Raw genomic sequence first — 15,690 nt, 5'->3', positions numbered from 1 at the left:
GTAGACGACACCAATGCTCCGTTCCCTCTCCTGTTTTGAATGACAGTGGGTCAATCAGTAGATTTGAACGACTAGACTGCGTGTCTTGGTTCTCAGCATTGATCTTCATTGCTCCTGTCCTCTTTCTCATCCCAGTACTGCCATTGAATAACTTATGGATGTTTTCCTTCCCAGTGGTTTCCACCTGAGATGTCTAGCAAAAGTATATTGTGGCACCTGGTAGGAGGGTAAGAGAAAGTTTTTGAGGGAGGTTGGGAGCAACAACGGGATACCGAGTTCTCCCGAAGTGGTCACTACTCTCAATGGGGTTTTTCCTCCCCAGGAGATCCTCTCGCTGAGTACCACCGCCAGGGAGCTTATCAGGTAGCAGCCTCACAACCCTGGCCTCATGGAAAGGGGCAACCCCATCTTAAGCAATGGCAACACCTTGGGATTCATCATAAATTAAACAATTTCGAAAGCAGATCATCAAAGTTATCTAGAAAGGAAATAATCTGTAGCTGTCAAGTAAGGTTTTACTGCAATCCAAGTTTAAATACCATCAAGCTTCATAAATGCAGGTTCTGAGTGAGCGGATGAATCCAAACTCCATGAAACACCGGAAAAGTCCAGAGTATGAGGTAATGGAAAGACGACTGAGATGCACAATCTCACTTCAGTAAAACAAAAGACAAATAGCTGTGTGTGAACTGCCATCTTTAAAAGTACCAACACACATTTGTGATATAATAGTTCTTAAACTGTAAACTTTTAACCATCTTTGACCCAGATCTGACAACCCACAGTTCACCCCTTCAAAAACAGGATCTAATTTAACAAGTATGAAAAAGGGGATGTGAATTGATACCACACTTATTTGAAGGTCAGAATATTAAAACATTTAAAATGGATACCAACATACTTTCTAGTTAGGCACTGGGTCTTGAACAATGGGTTTAGATATGGAGCAATGTGACGGTTATCACCATTTGAACAGCTAATACTAACAACTACTTTAAGTACTACTTTACAAATACTTCAAGTATTTACAAATACCAGGCTTAAAAAGCAAGATCTATAAGGAACTGGTGAATAATTATTGATGAATATTGAGAGTGGTTTGCCCTCCTAAACAGCAAAGTAGCATGAGGACCTAGCATGCTTTATTGATGAGGACGGAAGGAAGAGAATGAGGAGGAAAGGGAAGAAAGTAGCTACCCGTGTGCAGTCCATGCAACACATTCATACATTGATTACTAGGTGGAACCTACCCAAGGCCACACTAAAGACTATACAACTGATGAACCAGACCTTTGTTGGAGAGGATGCAGGTGTCAATTACTGTTTTTACATATGTGCTGAGGGCGGTCAAAGTAAGTTTAATATTGGATGTAACTAATCTTGGAGGTAATAATTATAATAGGCAGTTCTCTTCATCAAACTCTCAAGCAGTGTCTAGCAGGAGATTTTTCAGAAGATAATAGCAATGTGAGCAATATAGTTACAGGAATAGCTTTGTCAGCGATAGCAGCTCAGGGTCACAAGTGATAAATATGAAGGCATTATCTTGAGTCCAAATAAATGTGTGTAAAGGTAAAATGAATGAAATGGGAAGGTATCCAGGGGCGTTATGGCACTTTTCTGTTTTATGGTACCATTATATCTGTTCCCATGTAGAGTCCAAGTGTTTTTATTTTTTTTCAAATCTCCGCAGACATTGATTGAAGATATCCCCTGGATCGTTATTTTGGCCAATGTCAACGCTTGTTTTGTGAATAAATGTAAGGACGCAGTGTAAAACACAGGTTTCAGTACTTTTGAGGCGTTTCCGGGCAATGGGTGAAGGCCACTGAGCTCCATTCTTTGGAATGTACTGGTTATAACCAGATAGGACAATGGAGCCTTCACTTTAAAATGTGTGTAAGTGGGCCGCGGACCAATGCCCCTCGTTTGAGGTGGATGAAAGTGGATGCTTTCAACAGAGACGAGATGAACTGGATATGAATAGATTGGTGAAGATTAAAGGGTACTAAGTACTGATGATGAACTAAGGCGGAATATGAACGAGTCTGTTATTCTATGTGGGAGGAAGGATACTAGACATATCTTGAACATGGTGGTGAGAAGTCAAGTTATTGGGGAATTATAATGGGTGCGGAATTGGATGGCGGATTGGATTGGCCTAGGTAGCCGAGTGAGATAATATGCTGTCTGATACTTGTACGTTTTGGAAATACTTTTTGCTTGTTCATCCTTGGATGATTAATTGGGTGATATTTGTCTGTGTCCGTTGACAGCTTCAAACGCATTAATAATAGCCCAATTAATTATTGTCATGCACTGTAAGTCAAAGGAGATGTCAACACTACAAGAATGCAACAAGAAAATATGGACAATGCAAAATGTCTTAATTTACAAAGAAAATTGACTTGATTCTTTGACGCTTGGGGAACCTTTCTAAAGATTATTTCTATTGCTAAAAAAAGACTTTACAAGTCCGACTTTTGCATGGACTTGTAAACGAATGTTTAAAGCACAATCTATAATATTGCTGACATGACAGATACTGCTATCTCTCTTTAGAAGCAAAAAACGGTTTGGAATAAGTGGAGGGTTGCTACATTGGGTAGTGTTAACAATGAGAATAACACCTATCAATTAATAGTTATTTACTCATGTTGATCTACTCAATGTCTTTTGTTGTAAACATTAACTTGTTTTCACATTTTAAGAAAACTTCAATACAATGTTCTTGACTACAGAAAAAATTGTTTGTCACTGTACTGGTGAGGTCAAAAGAGTTGCTCTGTACTGTAGGGTTTTATTTATAAATGTTTAAGTGATCAAGATGCTAGGGAGTTTCTGGCAACCTTGAACTGCTTTTATATGCACGTTAGTTCTTTGAAAAGGAAAAAGGGCCATGGTCCTTTCTTCATAGTTTGCGTATATGGAAATGCATTAGATTTAAAGGTTGGACTTTGCCTAATTCTCTTAAGAATGTCTAGTATTTTCCTGCACATGACTGTGCAAACTCAGAAACTGAGCACTGACTGCCCCACTTTGGTTCATTTTCAGCTTCCAACTGTTTGCTTTTGAGAATCAGCATCCACCTGCATTTTATAACGGATCAAAAGAGCAGAGTGTACTTACCGAATGTTGAAAGAGTCGTATCCCTTCTTTGCTATGAGTATATGTTTTGACAGAATTTTGTTTTAATTTTTTGTTGAGGGGCAATAGAAACAAAGCCATTTGAAGAGTACAAATATTTGTGTTTCCAGAAACATTTTAAATTAAGTTGGGTATGCAATAATTAAATCAGATGACCTGATAAGGAAATTGATGCAAGTATGTAAGTGGCAAATTCAGTCACTACACCCAAATTACAGAGGGTAATGGAACCAGAAAAAAGTGAGTCAGAAGAAAACATTACAGTAACCCCAGGCCCACCACAAATGCAGTCATTGAAGTCAATTCTCAAATCTGGCAGTCCCATGGAAGGCATTGCAATCTTTGCTGTTCCCAAATACAGGCTGGAGTGAGAAGGGCGAAAAACCTCTGTAGCTTTATAACGTCTAAAATGTTTAATCTGAAACTATTTGGGTCACATTGACACAACACAATCACTTCACAAACCTCTAGATGAAAAGGACGAATTGGGCAAAAAGGGAGCTTAACTTAGTGCTCAGTGAGTGAGATGGATGTAACAGCATGAAAGTAATTTTGGACTGCTTGCAGCTGCTCGTCTTTTCTTTTCCAGAAGCTGAGATGGAGGGCATTATTTTATTGATGTTGTCGGCATTATAATGCTATAGATCCCCATTTAAAATGGCCATAAAAGGTCCAAGTCTGTACTACAGAGACACCAGCGCATTTAAGTAATTAATTGTCAATGTTGTGTCTTAATATCCAACACGTTTGCTAAGCATGTGGACAACCATTTTAAAAGTCAAAACCATGTATGATCAGGCAACAATTTTTTTCAAGTGGATATATCTAAAAATGAACAATTGCGTGCAAGCTATTTATTTTTGTTTGGTAGCCTCACAAGCAGGTCTATTATTTAATTAACATGAAAGAGAGCACCAATGATCCTTGCATACCTTTACTGAACCAAAACTGGCAAAACTGCATTGATAATTGTATATACACCCAAGCAATACCAATTTTATCATCAACCACCAAAACATAATATATGCTAACAACGATTTGCATCCCGAAGTTATAAACTGGATCAACCAGTTCAAGTCACTTGCATACATATCCCTCTGCATGGGTTTCACAACAATTATGGAGAACACACATGTATAATGTGATAGTTGCAGGTTGCTAAATTCTTATTGTTCAGCATATTGTCATAGTCAATAGTTTTGATAATCTACCCACAATCAATGGTTTTCCACATACATATTTTCAATAATATTAATAAAGGAGATTCACTTTTTGTTGAAGAGGAGGGGTTTTACCATCCCGGCTAGAATCTTGGGTAACTGTGCAGCAATCACTTCTGACATCATCTCTGGAAATTCAATACTCAGAGTGCGAGACTGGAGAAATGTGTTCAGGCAGAACAGGTGAAGTTTTTTCACAAGCTGTGTTAAAATAATAGGAACAGACAAAAAAAGAGAATAGCGTCACAGAACAGATATGGAACACTGCTTTCTTTTTATCTTATTACTTGAAAAGGTATATAGTATGAGTACATAATAACTCTCTGTACACATGCCATGTTATGCCTATATGATTGCATTCATATGGTGCATATGGTGCATTGGACCCTTAGGCCAAACGTTCACAGTCATGCCCTGTATCTTCAACAAAAGTCGGAGCACAATTTAAATCAGAATTTTACAAACACGTGACGCTCCCTTTTTGGGAGGCTATTAACTTTGTGACTGATGACAAAGGCGTGTTCTCATTTACAGTCTTAACCGCTGAACAGATCAATGCACACATTTCACAAGGAGGGAGTGGCTGGTCCACAAAATGTGTTTTTGCAAATTTGGCACAACACCATGCAGCACTCTATTTCAAATGTGTGCAAAAGTAGACAAAAAACAATTAGCTCCAGTTTGCCTGGTACAATCTGCCATTCCACATATAGCCAGTGGGCTACCTGATTGGCGGATTTGGGTTTGGGACAGCAGTTTCTGTTTCAGGGAACATGTACCAATGACCACGAATCAGACTGGACCTCTGAAAGATAGCCTATCTGGTTGAGGAAAGGGGAAAACGTTTTTTGGAGGGTCTGGCGACAACTTACATGTCAAAAACAATTAAAAGGCGCATTTTGGAGCCTTCTTATTGGCCTCCAACTTAACGAGGGCAGGAGTTCTCAGATGGGTTGAATATATGCCCCAACAGTGTGGAGGAAAAGACCACCAGACTGTTGGAGACAATGTCGGGCCAGTGGGACCTTCTTCCACATGTGGTAGAAGTGCCCGAAGGTGCAGGCTTTTTGGGAGAAGGTGACACAAACTATTGCTGCAATAACCCATTGCCAATTGCCACTGAATACAGAGGGGATCTTGTTGGGAGCGGCCTTGCCAAAGTGCTACCCAAAGGCTGGGAACACTGCTAAACTACTCACTCAGCTACTCCTGGCGGCAAAGAGAACAATAGCCCGTCAATGGAAAACACAGGAGGGCCTCTTCATATCTTTGTGGTGGAGCAAGGTATGGGAGATCCTGGTGGCTGAAAAGGTCACAGCGGCAAACGAAGGAGCACTACATCACTTTACGGACTGTTGGGTCCCATTCCTGGAATACAACAGCCAGTTTACCACTGTGACTTTTCAGTCCCAGCTGGCGAGATGCTTCCTAGGGCCGTAGGGGCCCTCGCTAACAAGCCTGAGGAGCCGCTGGATTGGCGGAGATCCTCTGGGAAGGAGAACTGAGGGGGGGTGAGGGGGAAAGACAGAAATCTAGACGTTGATCATAACACTCTAAGTTGTGCTCTTGTATGACATGCTTGTATTGCGCTGTACCGGGTCATAAGTAAAGTTGTTTTAAAAAAAATAAAGATCTTTCCCAGCCACCACAATGCCCTTGTGTCAGAGTCTTACTACTGGTTCCTCACAGGGACTACATTGTTGTAGCCAGCATTGATGTTTTTTTTTTTTTTACAATGGAATAGGATGTTTTACTGGCCTATTGCCCAAACCAACATGATTTTCTTAGATTTTCTTACATGGAATACTGGTCTACATATGTGCAGCCAGTATGGATGTTTTCCTACAGTGGCATGCCATGTTTTGTTCGCATTATGGGCTAAGCAAACATGAGTATGTTCTTGCGTGGGACTACTGGCTTATACTCGTGCATCCAGCATATGCTTTTATAGGCACCGCCAGAATGAACATGTTTTTTACGCTGAGCGAATACAGGTATATATTGCAAAGGCATCATGAAAATTTACCGGAAAATGCTCCTGTGCACAGTTGCTGACTCTGCATCCATTGAATTTAATCATGAGTTACTCTACAGAACTGATTGAAGTGTGCGGGTAAAATGCAACATTCTAACCCATTATTTTGACACATTTCTCAGGGGAGAACACACTCCAAACTCCCATTGGTTGGTTCAGGCTTCCTCGTTACGCTCTGTCACTCATGCATATTCATGGGGCATGTTTGCAAGCTTCCAATCAAAATAATTCAGCAGCTACCACTAGTCGCAGGCCATGGCGAGTGGCAATTGATGGAGGTAAGGAGGGGCTACCGAGTTCCTGGAAGAGGACTATCAGCCCTGCCCCAGGCACAGCGTCACTTCCTCCATGTCCAGTGGACCCAACAAGTGATTTGAATGCTGCAGGTTGCGCCTGGTGGGTACTCTAGAAATTATACTGTTTATCATTGAAAAGTCATCTATTATAACACATGAGATGGGTTATCCCCTGCAAAAACGTTTAAGAGATCTGTCACATGCATAGGTATCATCTATTTGCTATTTCAGGTATTCTTGGGTTTTTAATAATATGTTCAATTGAAGTTTTCTCTTGCGTGTACATATATTAAATATTATTAGAATTATTTAATGTAAATTATCTAAGATAGTCTTAATTAGTCATCAACTGTAGGAACTAATTGATATATTGTAACCTTTACCTTCACAAGTACGTTGTCATATTTATTTGATGGGTGTTTAATAACAAATGGGTTCTCCAAAAAGAAATACTAAACATTGTTTTATTTCATTTTTCCTTCCTCTTGTCTTTTTTTTTTCTACTGAATCATTCATGAAGTCATTGGACTGTCATCAATAATATGCTTTGAATTAGGAAAATAGGAATATTCAGTGGATTTTAATATTTTACTAACTTGAACTGAATTAAGAATCATGTCCTGAAGGAACACCTGCTGTTAGAATGCTTAGGGGGTAATTCATAGAATTCAGCGCACAAGTGGCGCACGCGGCTGGCGCACAGTGTGCGCGTGCGAATCCCTGCGCCAGCCGCGTGCGCAAGAATCCATTTCCGCGCACAGCGTATTCATGGATTCCAGCCACCAAAACCAGCCGTGGCGCACAGTGGCGCAGCGACCCTGCAGCAGCGCTAGTTACGCCCCCAAGCACGCCTCTCGCGCAGGGAAAAGCCATCAATATACCCAATCCAGCGCAAAGGGCTGCGCTAACCCTGTACCAGCACAGCAAGCGGGCTACGTGTATCACTGGGGTGCGCGGGAAGTACCTCACGCGATTGGGCCCGTGCGAGCAGGGTACACGTATCTCAGGGGTGCGCGGGAAGTTCCACACGCGATTCCATCAGGGTACGTGTATTTCGGGGTGCGCGTGAAGTTCCACACGCGATATCAGCAGGGTACGTGTATTTCAGGGTGCAGGGGAAGTTACACACGCGATTCCAGCAGGGTATGTGTATTTCAGGGGTGCGTGGGAATTTCCACACGTGATTGGACCCGTGCGAGCAGGGTACGCGTATCTCAGGAGTGCGCGGGAAGTTCCACACGCGATTCCATCAGGGTACGTGTATTTCGGGGTTGCGCGTGAAGTTCCACACGCGATTCCATCAGGGTACGTGTATTTCGGGGTGCGCGTGAAGTTCCACATGCGATATCAGCAGGGTACGTGTATTTCAGGGTGCAGGGGAAGTCACACACGCGATTTCTGCAGGGTACGTGTATTTCAGGGGTGCGCGTGAAGTTCCACACGCGATATCAGCAGGGTACGTGTATTTCGGGGTGTGCGTGAAGTTCCACACGCGATATCAGCAGGGTACATGTATTTCAGGGTGCAGGGGAAGTCACACACGCGATTTCTGCAGGGTACGTGTATTTCAGGGGTGCGCGTGAAGTTCCACATGCGATATCAGCAGGGTACGTGTATTTCAGGGTGCGGGGGAAGTTCCACACGCGATTAGCCTGGGTACGTGTGTTCCGGGGTGCCGGGAACTTTCACACGCGATTGGTGGAAATCCACGTGTGTTCTGTCATCACGTGCAATGAGGGAAACACCTGCGCGCGTCACGTCACAGACGCGCTCACGCGCTAAGGGCCTCTGGTCCAATGAAATCGCATATGCGTGCTGCCGTGCATACGCGCATGGCCCTTTCCTCGTATTACACGCGGACGTGCAGTTTTTCACGCGCACTCAAATGCGCATGCACGTCTGTACGCGTCACGTCACAGGGGCGCTTGCGCTTGAGGGGCCTTCTGTCCAATGAAAATGCGTATGCGTGCAGACGCGCTTACGCGCTAAGGGCCTTTCCTCGAATTACACGCTGACGTGCAGATTTTTCACGTGCCAACTCACTCTGTATCAAGCTGGCCACGCGTATGCACACGGAAGACCACGCTCCTGCCCAGAAGGCCGAACTACTGCCCCCCAGAGCCCCGAGCACGCTCCCACCTGCCATCTGCTGCTGCCTGACTGCCTGCTGCCCACGTGCACTGCCATTTGCTGCCTGCACATCAGCCAGGGGTGCTGTTGCTGTGACCACCCCTGCTGGAACCGAAGACTCCCGACTGGGATTCCATCGCTCCACAGCCCAGCCCCAGGACCCAGTTGCCCACCCACTCCTGCCTCTGGGGTTGTCATGTCGGGGCAAACACCATCTGTGACCACTGACAACCCCCGGCCAGAGAGGCAGAGGGGCACCAGCTTCAGTGCCACCGAAGTTGGTGTCCTGGTGGAGCAAGTCCTGGGGCAGTATGATGCCCTATTCGGAAGTTCCCGCGCCGACAAGGAAGGACGGACTCGGATCTGGACTGACATCGTGACTGCCATCAACGCGGAGGGGGTGGCACTCCGCGACTTACAACATGTCAGGAAGCGCTGGGAGGACTTCAGGTCCAGGACCCTGAACAAGGCCCGGCGCCTCTTGAAGGCAGCGGATGCCAAGGGGCGCCGGGGCCACTTGTCGGAAGAACAGATGAGGGTCCTGGAACGTATATCCCCAGCGCTCCACGTCCAGGTCCTAGAGAAGCAGACCCGTCTGGAGTCGAGCGGTGAGTGTACATGCATCCTGATTGTGAGCAGTGCGTGTGGTGATTATTCGGTAGTGTGCAGGTTGCACATCTGTTTGTATGGGGTCGAGTATGGGTGGGGGTGTACAGGGCCGTGGGGCTGACACATGCGAGGGCTGTAATGTGTGAGACATGGATGGTGCTTGTGTGTGTAGGCTTGCATGCCAAATGCAGTTGTGTGGGCACACATGTTTGGATGAATGTGTATGTAAGTAGACATGTCCGTGATGTCACGCATGTATGTTGTTTTCGGCTGCATGTATCAGCACTGTGTACATGTGCATGTTTGTGTATTTGACAAGGGTGCAACAGTGATGCAACATGGATGCATGTGACAGCGGTATGTGGAAGCCTGATTGGCAGATGTGACATGGATGCCCGTCTGAACAGTGCGACACTTGGCAGAGGTGTACACATGCATGCAAGTGTGGTGGTGTGTGTACATGTGTGGTACACTTCCTTTGTTGCATGTGATGTCTGGCTCACCTTTGGCTGCTCATGCTGTTGTATGTGTATGGATGGTGGTGGCAGTTGCGATATGGCTGTGGTATGGCTCATGTGTGCGAGTTGTAATGACATGTGTGTTGGGGATTGTGATGACATGTCTGAGGTTTGCCAATGCCACTCATGTGCAACTGTCATGTGTGTATGTGTCCATTGTACAGTGCCCTGATGCCTGTGTTTTGTTTCTCCCTGTCTGCAGCGTCAACTGATGAAGAGGGCGGAGAAGGTGCTGTGGAGCACAGCGGCGGGGATCCCACCGCCAGCCGGAGACGCAAGACCCGGCTCCCCTCCCGTGTTGTCATCTCGTCGGGGAGTGAGGAGTCCGGTGCCGCGTCCCAGGCCGCAGCTGCCGGGGGGAGGTCCAAGAGGCGGAGGTTGGAGTTGGACTCCTCGGCAGCAGAAGGGGCAGCTGGGACCCCACAGGGCCCAACAGGGGAAGATGGCACGGAGTCATCCAGGTTGGTGTGGGGTTTGGTGGAGGAGGAGGCCGTGCAAGCACCAGAGACAGGGTATGGAGGTGGGGATCCCACTGGTGCTAGTGGTGCAGTGCAGGACCAGGGACAGGAGGCAGCACAGGCCGCCGCGCAGGTGCCTGTGTGCAATCCTGTCCCCGATCCTGTCCCTGCATCATCTTGCACCAGCAGGGATGCCTACGTCCAGACCCGTTTTCAGGCAGGGGATGAGCTGATGTCAACTGGCCTTCTTCTGCCTGCGGACGTGGCTATCCAGGTCCGGGTTGAGCCTGTCCTGGCTGGTGTGGCGTTGCGTCAACAGGCCATGCGAGGTGACCTGCAGTCTTTTCATGGAGAGACTGCACGTCATCTCGAATGGCTCGTTGACCACGTCAGCCTGCTGGGTCAGGACACCCAGACCAGATTCCTCCGTCTGATGGGGCTTGCTCCGACCCCCTCCTCAACTGGACCCCCTACGCGCCAGTCGTCCTCTGTGCCATCTTCCCACCCATCAGTCACCTGTGGAGCTGCCTCTGACGGTGCGGCCAGGCTGGTGGAGGAGGCATCCCTGCCACAGTCGGGAGTCGGACGTCCAGCAGGGGTGACCACATCTACGACTGCACCCCAGCCGGCGGAGGATGTGCAGGCAGCAGGAGGCAGTGCACGGGCAGAGGCAGAGCAGCAGCAGCAACATGGTGGGAGCCATGAAGGCTCGGGGCCTTCGACATCGGAGGGGCAGGCATCGGCCGGAGGGCAGGAGGACCCAGGACAGAGAGTGTCTTCCGTGTGGCAGCGGTTGGGCCACGCCATAGATGCGGAGCGGCGGCGGGCAGAAGAGGCGCGGCTCACAATGGTCAGGGCGGAGAACTCCATGCGGAGGGCCCTGAGGCGGGCCGAGTGCCTCGAGGCAATCTGCAGGGATTGGAGGAGGACACGGCGTCGTCCCTGCGGACCCTCGGGGCCATGGAACAGGACCGCCTCCGAGACATCGAACAGGAGTTCGATGATGCCCTGGCCCGGAACACCACGGAGTGAGCCGCTGGACTTGCCCGCCGCCTTTGTATATAGTTCTTTAGTTTTAGGTTTCATTTGTTTGTTCTTATGATTTGGAGTCGACGGACACTGCTCCACTTTTTGTATATAGTTGCATTTTAGTTAGGGTTTTTTGTAGGTTTCCTTTGTTCAGTTGGGCTCATGGACCCTTGGAAGTTTTGTACATAGTTCTTCATTGGATTGATTTTATTTTTCATTTGACTTTGGACAACATTTTTTTGGATTAGGATTTGGTGTTTTTATTTTTTTAAACGGACATGCAGCTTATCTTTTTTTCATTGCCATTGTAGTTTGTTTCATTTCTTTTGCATTTTTTCTTTTTTTAATACAATTTTGTTTTCATACTTCACTGTGTGGTATCATCTCATTGGTTTCATGCATGTCATGTTGGGTGTTTTCCCATTCAATTGCAACCATTGTGTGTGATGGACATGGGTTCATTTGCTTTATGAACATTGGGGGTGTAACATGTAATTTCCATTTCCATGTGGGTGAATGGGTTACTTGGTAGGGCTTTTTGGCTGTGGAGGCTGACCATAACGCACATGATTGGGGATTGTGAGGACCTGGTGGAGGCTGCCCATGGTGGCTGGGGGGTGGGGGTGATAGGGGACATGAGTGGGGGCCTGGTGGGGGCTGGCCATGGTGGCTGGGGGGTGGGGGTGGTGGGAGACATGGGTGGGGGCCTGGTGGAGGCTGCCCCTGCACTGCTGGGGGGTGGCGGTGGTGGGAGACATGGGTGGGGCCTGGTGGAGGCTGCCCCTGGTGGCTGGGGGGTGGGGGTGGTGGGAGACATGGGTGGGGGCCTGGTGGAGGCTGCCCCTGCACTGCTGGGGGGCGGGGGTGGTGGGAGACATGGGTGGGGGCCTGGTGGAGGCTGCCCCTGGTGGCTGGGGGGTGGTGGGAGACATGGGTGGGGGCCTGGTGGAGGCTGCCCCTGGAGGCTGGGGGGTGGGGGTGGTGGGGAACATGAGTTGCACATGGGTGGGGGCCTGGTGGCAGGTGCCCCACAGTGCTGGGGGTTGGGGGTGGTGGGGAACATGAGTTGGACATGGGTGGGGGCCTGGTGGCAGGTGCCCCACAGTGCTGGGGGGTGGGGGTGGTGGGAGAAATGGGTGGGGGCCTGGTGGAGGCTGCCCCTGGTGACTGGGGGGTGGGGGTGGTGGGAGACATGGGTGGGGGCCTGGTGGTTGGTGCCCCTGGTGGCTGGGGGTGCAGGGGGACCTGCGTTGGTGGGCAGTAGTGCAAGTTGACATGTGGGTTGGCTGGGGGGCATGGCCATGGTGGATGGGGTGCCTGCAGGACATGTGCAGGGTAGGCCCCTGTGGTGTGAGCCACCTGCAGGTGCCGTGGAGGGTGTAGAGGGAACACCTGGGAGGGCCCACACGTGCAATTCACGTGTGGTGCTCCCCGCGCACCCCTGAAATACACGTACCCTGATGGAAAAGCGTGTGGAACTTCCCGCGCACCCCTGGAATACCCCTACCCTGCTGATTTTGCGTGTGTAACTTCCCCCGCACCCCGAAATACACGTACCCTGCTGATATCGCATGTGGAACTTCACGTGCACCCCTGAAATACACGTACCCTGCAGAAATCGCGTGTATGACTTCCCCTGCACCCTGAAATACACATACTCTGCTGATATCGTGTGTGGAACTTCACGCGCACCCCAAAATACACGTACCCTGATGGAATCGCGTGTGGAACTTCACGCGCACCCTGAAATACACGTACCCTGATGGAATCGCGTGTGGAACTTCCCGCGCACCCCTGAGATACGTGTACCCTGCTCGCACGGGCCCAATCGCGTGTGGAAATTCCAGCGCACCCCTGAAATACACGTACCCTGCTGGAATCGCGTGTGTAACTTCCCCTGCACCCTGAAAAACACGTACCCTGCTGATATCGCGTGTGGAACTTCACGCGCACCCCGAAATACACGTACCCTGATGGAATCGCGTGTGGAACTTCATGCGCACCCCGAAATACACATACCCTGATGGAATCGCGTGTGGAACTTCCCGCGCACCCCTGAGATACGTGTACCCTGCTCGCACGGCCCAATCGCGTGTGGAAATTCCCGCGCACCCCTGAAATACACGTACCCTGCTGGAATCGCGTGTGTGACTTTCCCTGCACCCTGAAATACACGTACCCTGCTGATATCGCGTGTGGAACTTCACGCGCACCCTGAAATAGACGTACCCTGATGGAATTGCGTGTGGAACTTCACGCGCACCCCGAAATACACGTACCCTGATGGAATCGCGTGTGGAACTTCACGCGCACCCCGAAATACACATACCCTGATGGAATCGCGTGTGTAACTTCACGCGCACCCCTGAGATACGCGTACCCTGCTCGCACAGGCACTATTGCTGTATTTTGCCACTTTTGTAATGCACACGGACGCTACCGCCTGCCTTCGTGTGGCGGACGTGTTTGGGCTTGTGCGTGTCTTTTGCTGTGCGTGGCTTTACCCTATTCGATTCCATGAATACGTGTGGTTCGGGTGCGTGTGGGCGTTCCGTCTGCTTCCCTGCAGTACATCCCCAGTTACGCCCTTGTTTTCGCGAGTTGTTCCCCATTCCGCGCGTTACGCCCCGTGTTCCGCCCACTTTCTAGTGTATGCGCAGAGGTTGTGCACTTTCACTGTGCCCGTCGCGCACGTCTTTCGGGATGTTGCAGTGACGTGTGCGCCATGCACGGGTTTGGCGCACATCCCGAGGAAGACACGCGCAGGGACTTCCATGAATCGCACGCGTGCGCCTTTTTTTTCCGCTTGCGCCTGCTTGCGCATAGATTTTCGGCGCACGTTTGTTCCATGAATCGGCCCCTAAGTGTGTAAACGTGTGTTGGCCATTTGAATACATGTAGGTTTGTAAGCAAGGGATTCATCTAATACCTTGGCTAAGAAGTAGGATTTTGAAAATATGTTACACCTTATGCACTATAACTAAAATGTGATACTGATCATGAAACAATTTGAAAGAACTTCATTGAAGCTGTAATGTGCAGGAAGGGGCCCTTGACAATTTGTTTTACAATACTGTCAGATGGGGTGTTAAGATATACTTGATGCAGCTTTCATTTTGGAAATATTTCTAATTTATAATGAATAAATATTTTAGGAGCACAGTTATCCCATTTGGCTACCTGACATGTATATAAATAGAAAAGTGTTTTAGAAAACAAAGTAAAGTGTCGAATCATTGGAAATATCACCATTAAAATTATTCCCAACACTCCAAACAAACTTAAAATGGAAGACTACAAACCTTATGAATTACAAAATGAAGGTTTCTACAAACACTCACTTTAGACAAAACCTATCAAAATATCAAATGGAACTTAATCCACACTACAGCACTGGTTGTTTGCCAAAAAAATAGACGTGCGCATGCCAGATGCGTGTGTTTTGGACATGGGTAAGATAAGTTGCTATATGTACATGCGTGTGGGGCCTTATAATCTGTTTTTAGAAATGTAGTAGAAAAGTCAAAATGTTGCATTGCGTTGTTTAGAGAATGTGTCACATACTGATAGTGGCCTTCATTTTAGTAAAGTGATTCATGCAAATTACCTTTCCCCCCAACATGTGGTACCAACAAAACATACATTATCAGACTTAGTGCAAACCTCCCTCTAAGAATACACATTGTTTGAGTCATTTGAAACAAACTGAGCATTGTTTAAGTGTGGGCATTGTGCGTGGTCCTCTGCTAGAGTCTGGGGACCAGCGGAAGGGTGACCTAGGGTCTGGGTGCCAGAATGTGCCAGTGGGTGTTGGGCCTGGGAATGCTAATGGGGAGGACACCCTGGTTAGCACCTGGCAGAGGACATTGCCTCACCACAGGCCAGTCGCAAGGTCTCGTACCTACACAACTCAGTAGGACATCAGGGCACGCTAACTTTAAGCGGTTAATCCATAGACAGAACACTCGAAAGCCCCTGCCTGGTAGCGGAGACGTCCCCCTGCCAAGTTACGAGAGCAAACCATGCTTCCTAGTCACACCGAAATATACAATACTGAAATGGAAGGCTGTCCCTTAAAAGGAAAGTCACCAGCTTGTATCGAATGAAGGTAGCCTCGATCTGGATACAGTTACCAGCTCACCCTGCACCTCAGAAGAATCACTTTGAGAAATGTGTGGGACTCGTGGTATACTCCGCCACTGCGTGAACACAGCCATCCAAGTCTGCTACTTCCTGAACACAGGGAAA

The 15,690-nt window shown here is 48.0% G+C and overlaps 1 protein-coding gene across 3 annotated transcripts in view; it reads right to left on the bottom strand.

Annotated features, from left to right (window-relative positions):
- Nucleotides 1-15,690, bottom strand: part of PGR (progesterone receptor) — an 877,082-nt gene that overhangs the window by 200,692 nt on the left and 660,700 nt on the right. For 2 of the 3 annotated variants that reach the window (XM_069639098.1, XM_069639100.1), the window contains exon 8: nucleotides 4,417-4,568. In XM_069639098.1, the coding sequence (XP_069495199.1) occupies nucleotides 4,417-4,568 (152 nt within the window). Of the gene's footprint in view, nucleotides 1-4,412; nucleotides 4,569-15,690 lie in introns of those variants that run through there. The other variant, XM_069639101.1, reaches the window with a different exon arrangement.

The sequence above is a fragment of the Ambystoma mexicanum genome, chromosome 7q, assembly GCF_040938575.1.
Source record: "Ambystoma mexicanum isolate Mex_15411 chromosome 7q, UKY_AmexF1_1, whole genome shotgun sequence".
Taxonomy (NCBI): domain Eukaryota; kingdom Metazoa; phylum Chordata; class Amphibia; order Caudata; family Ambystomatidae; genus Ambystoma; species Ambystoma mexicanum.
This window is presented reverse-complemented; position numbering and strand designations above follow the sequence as displayed.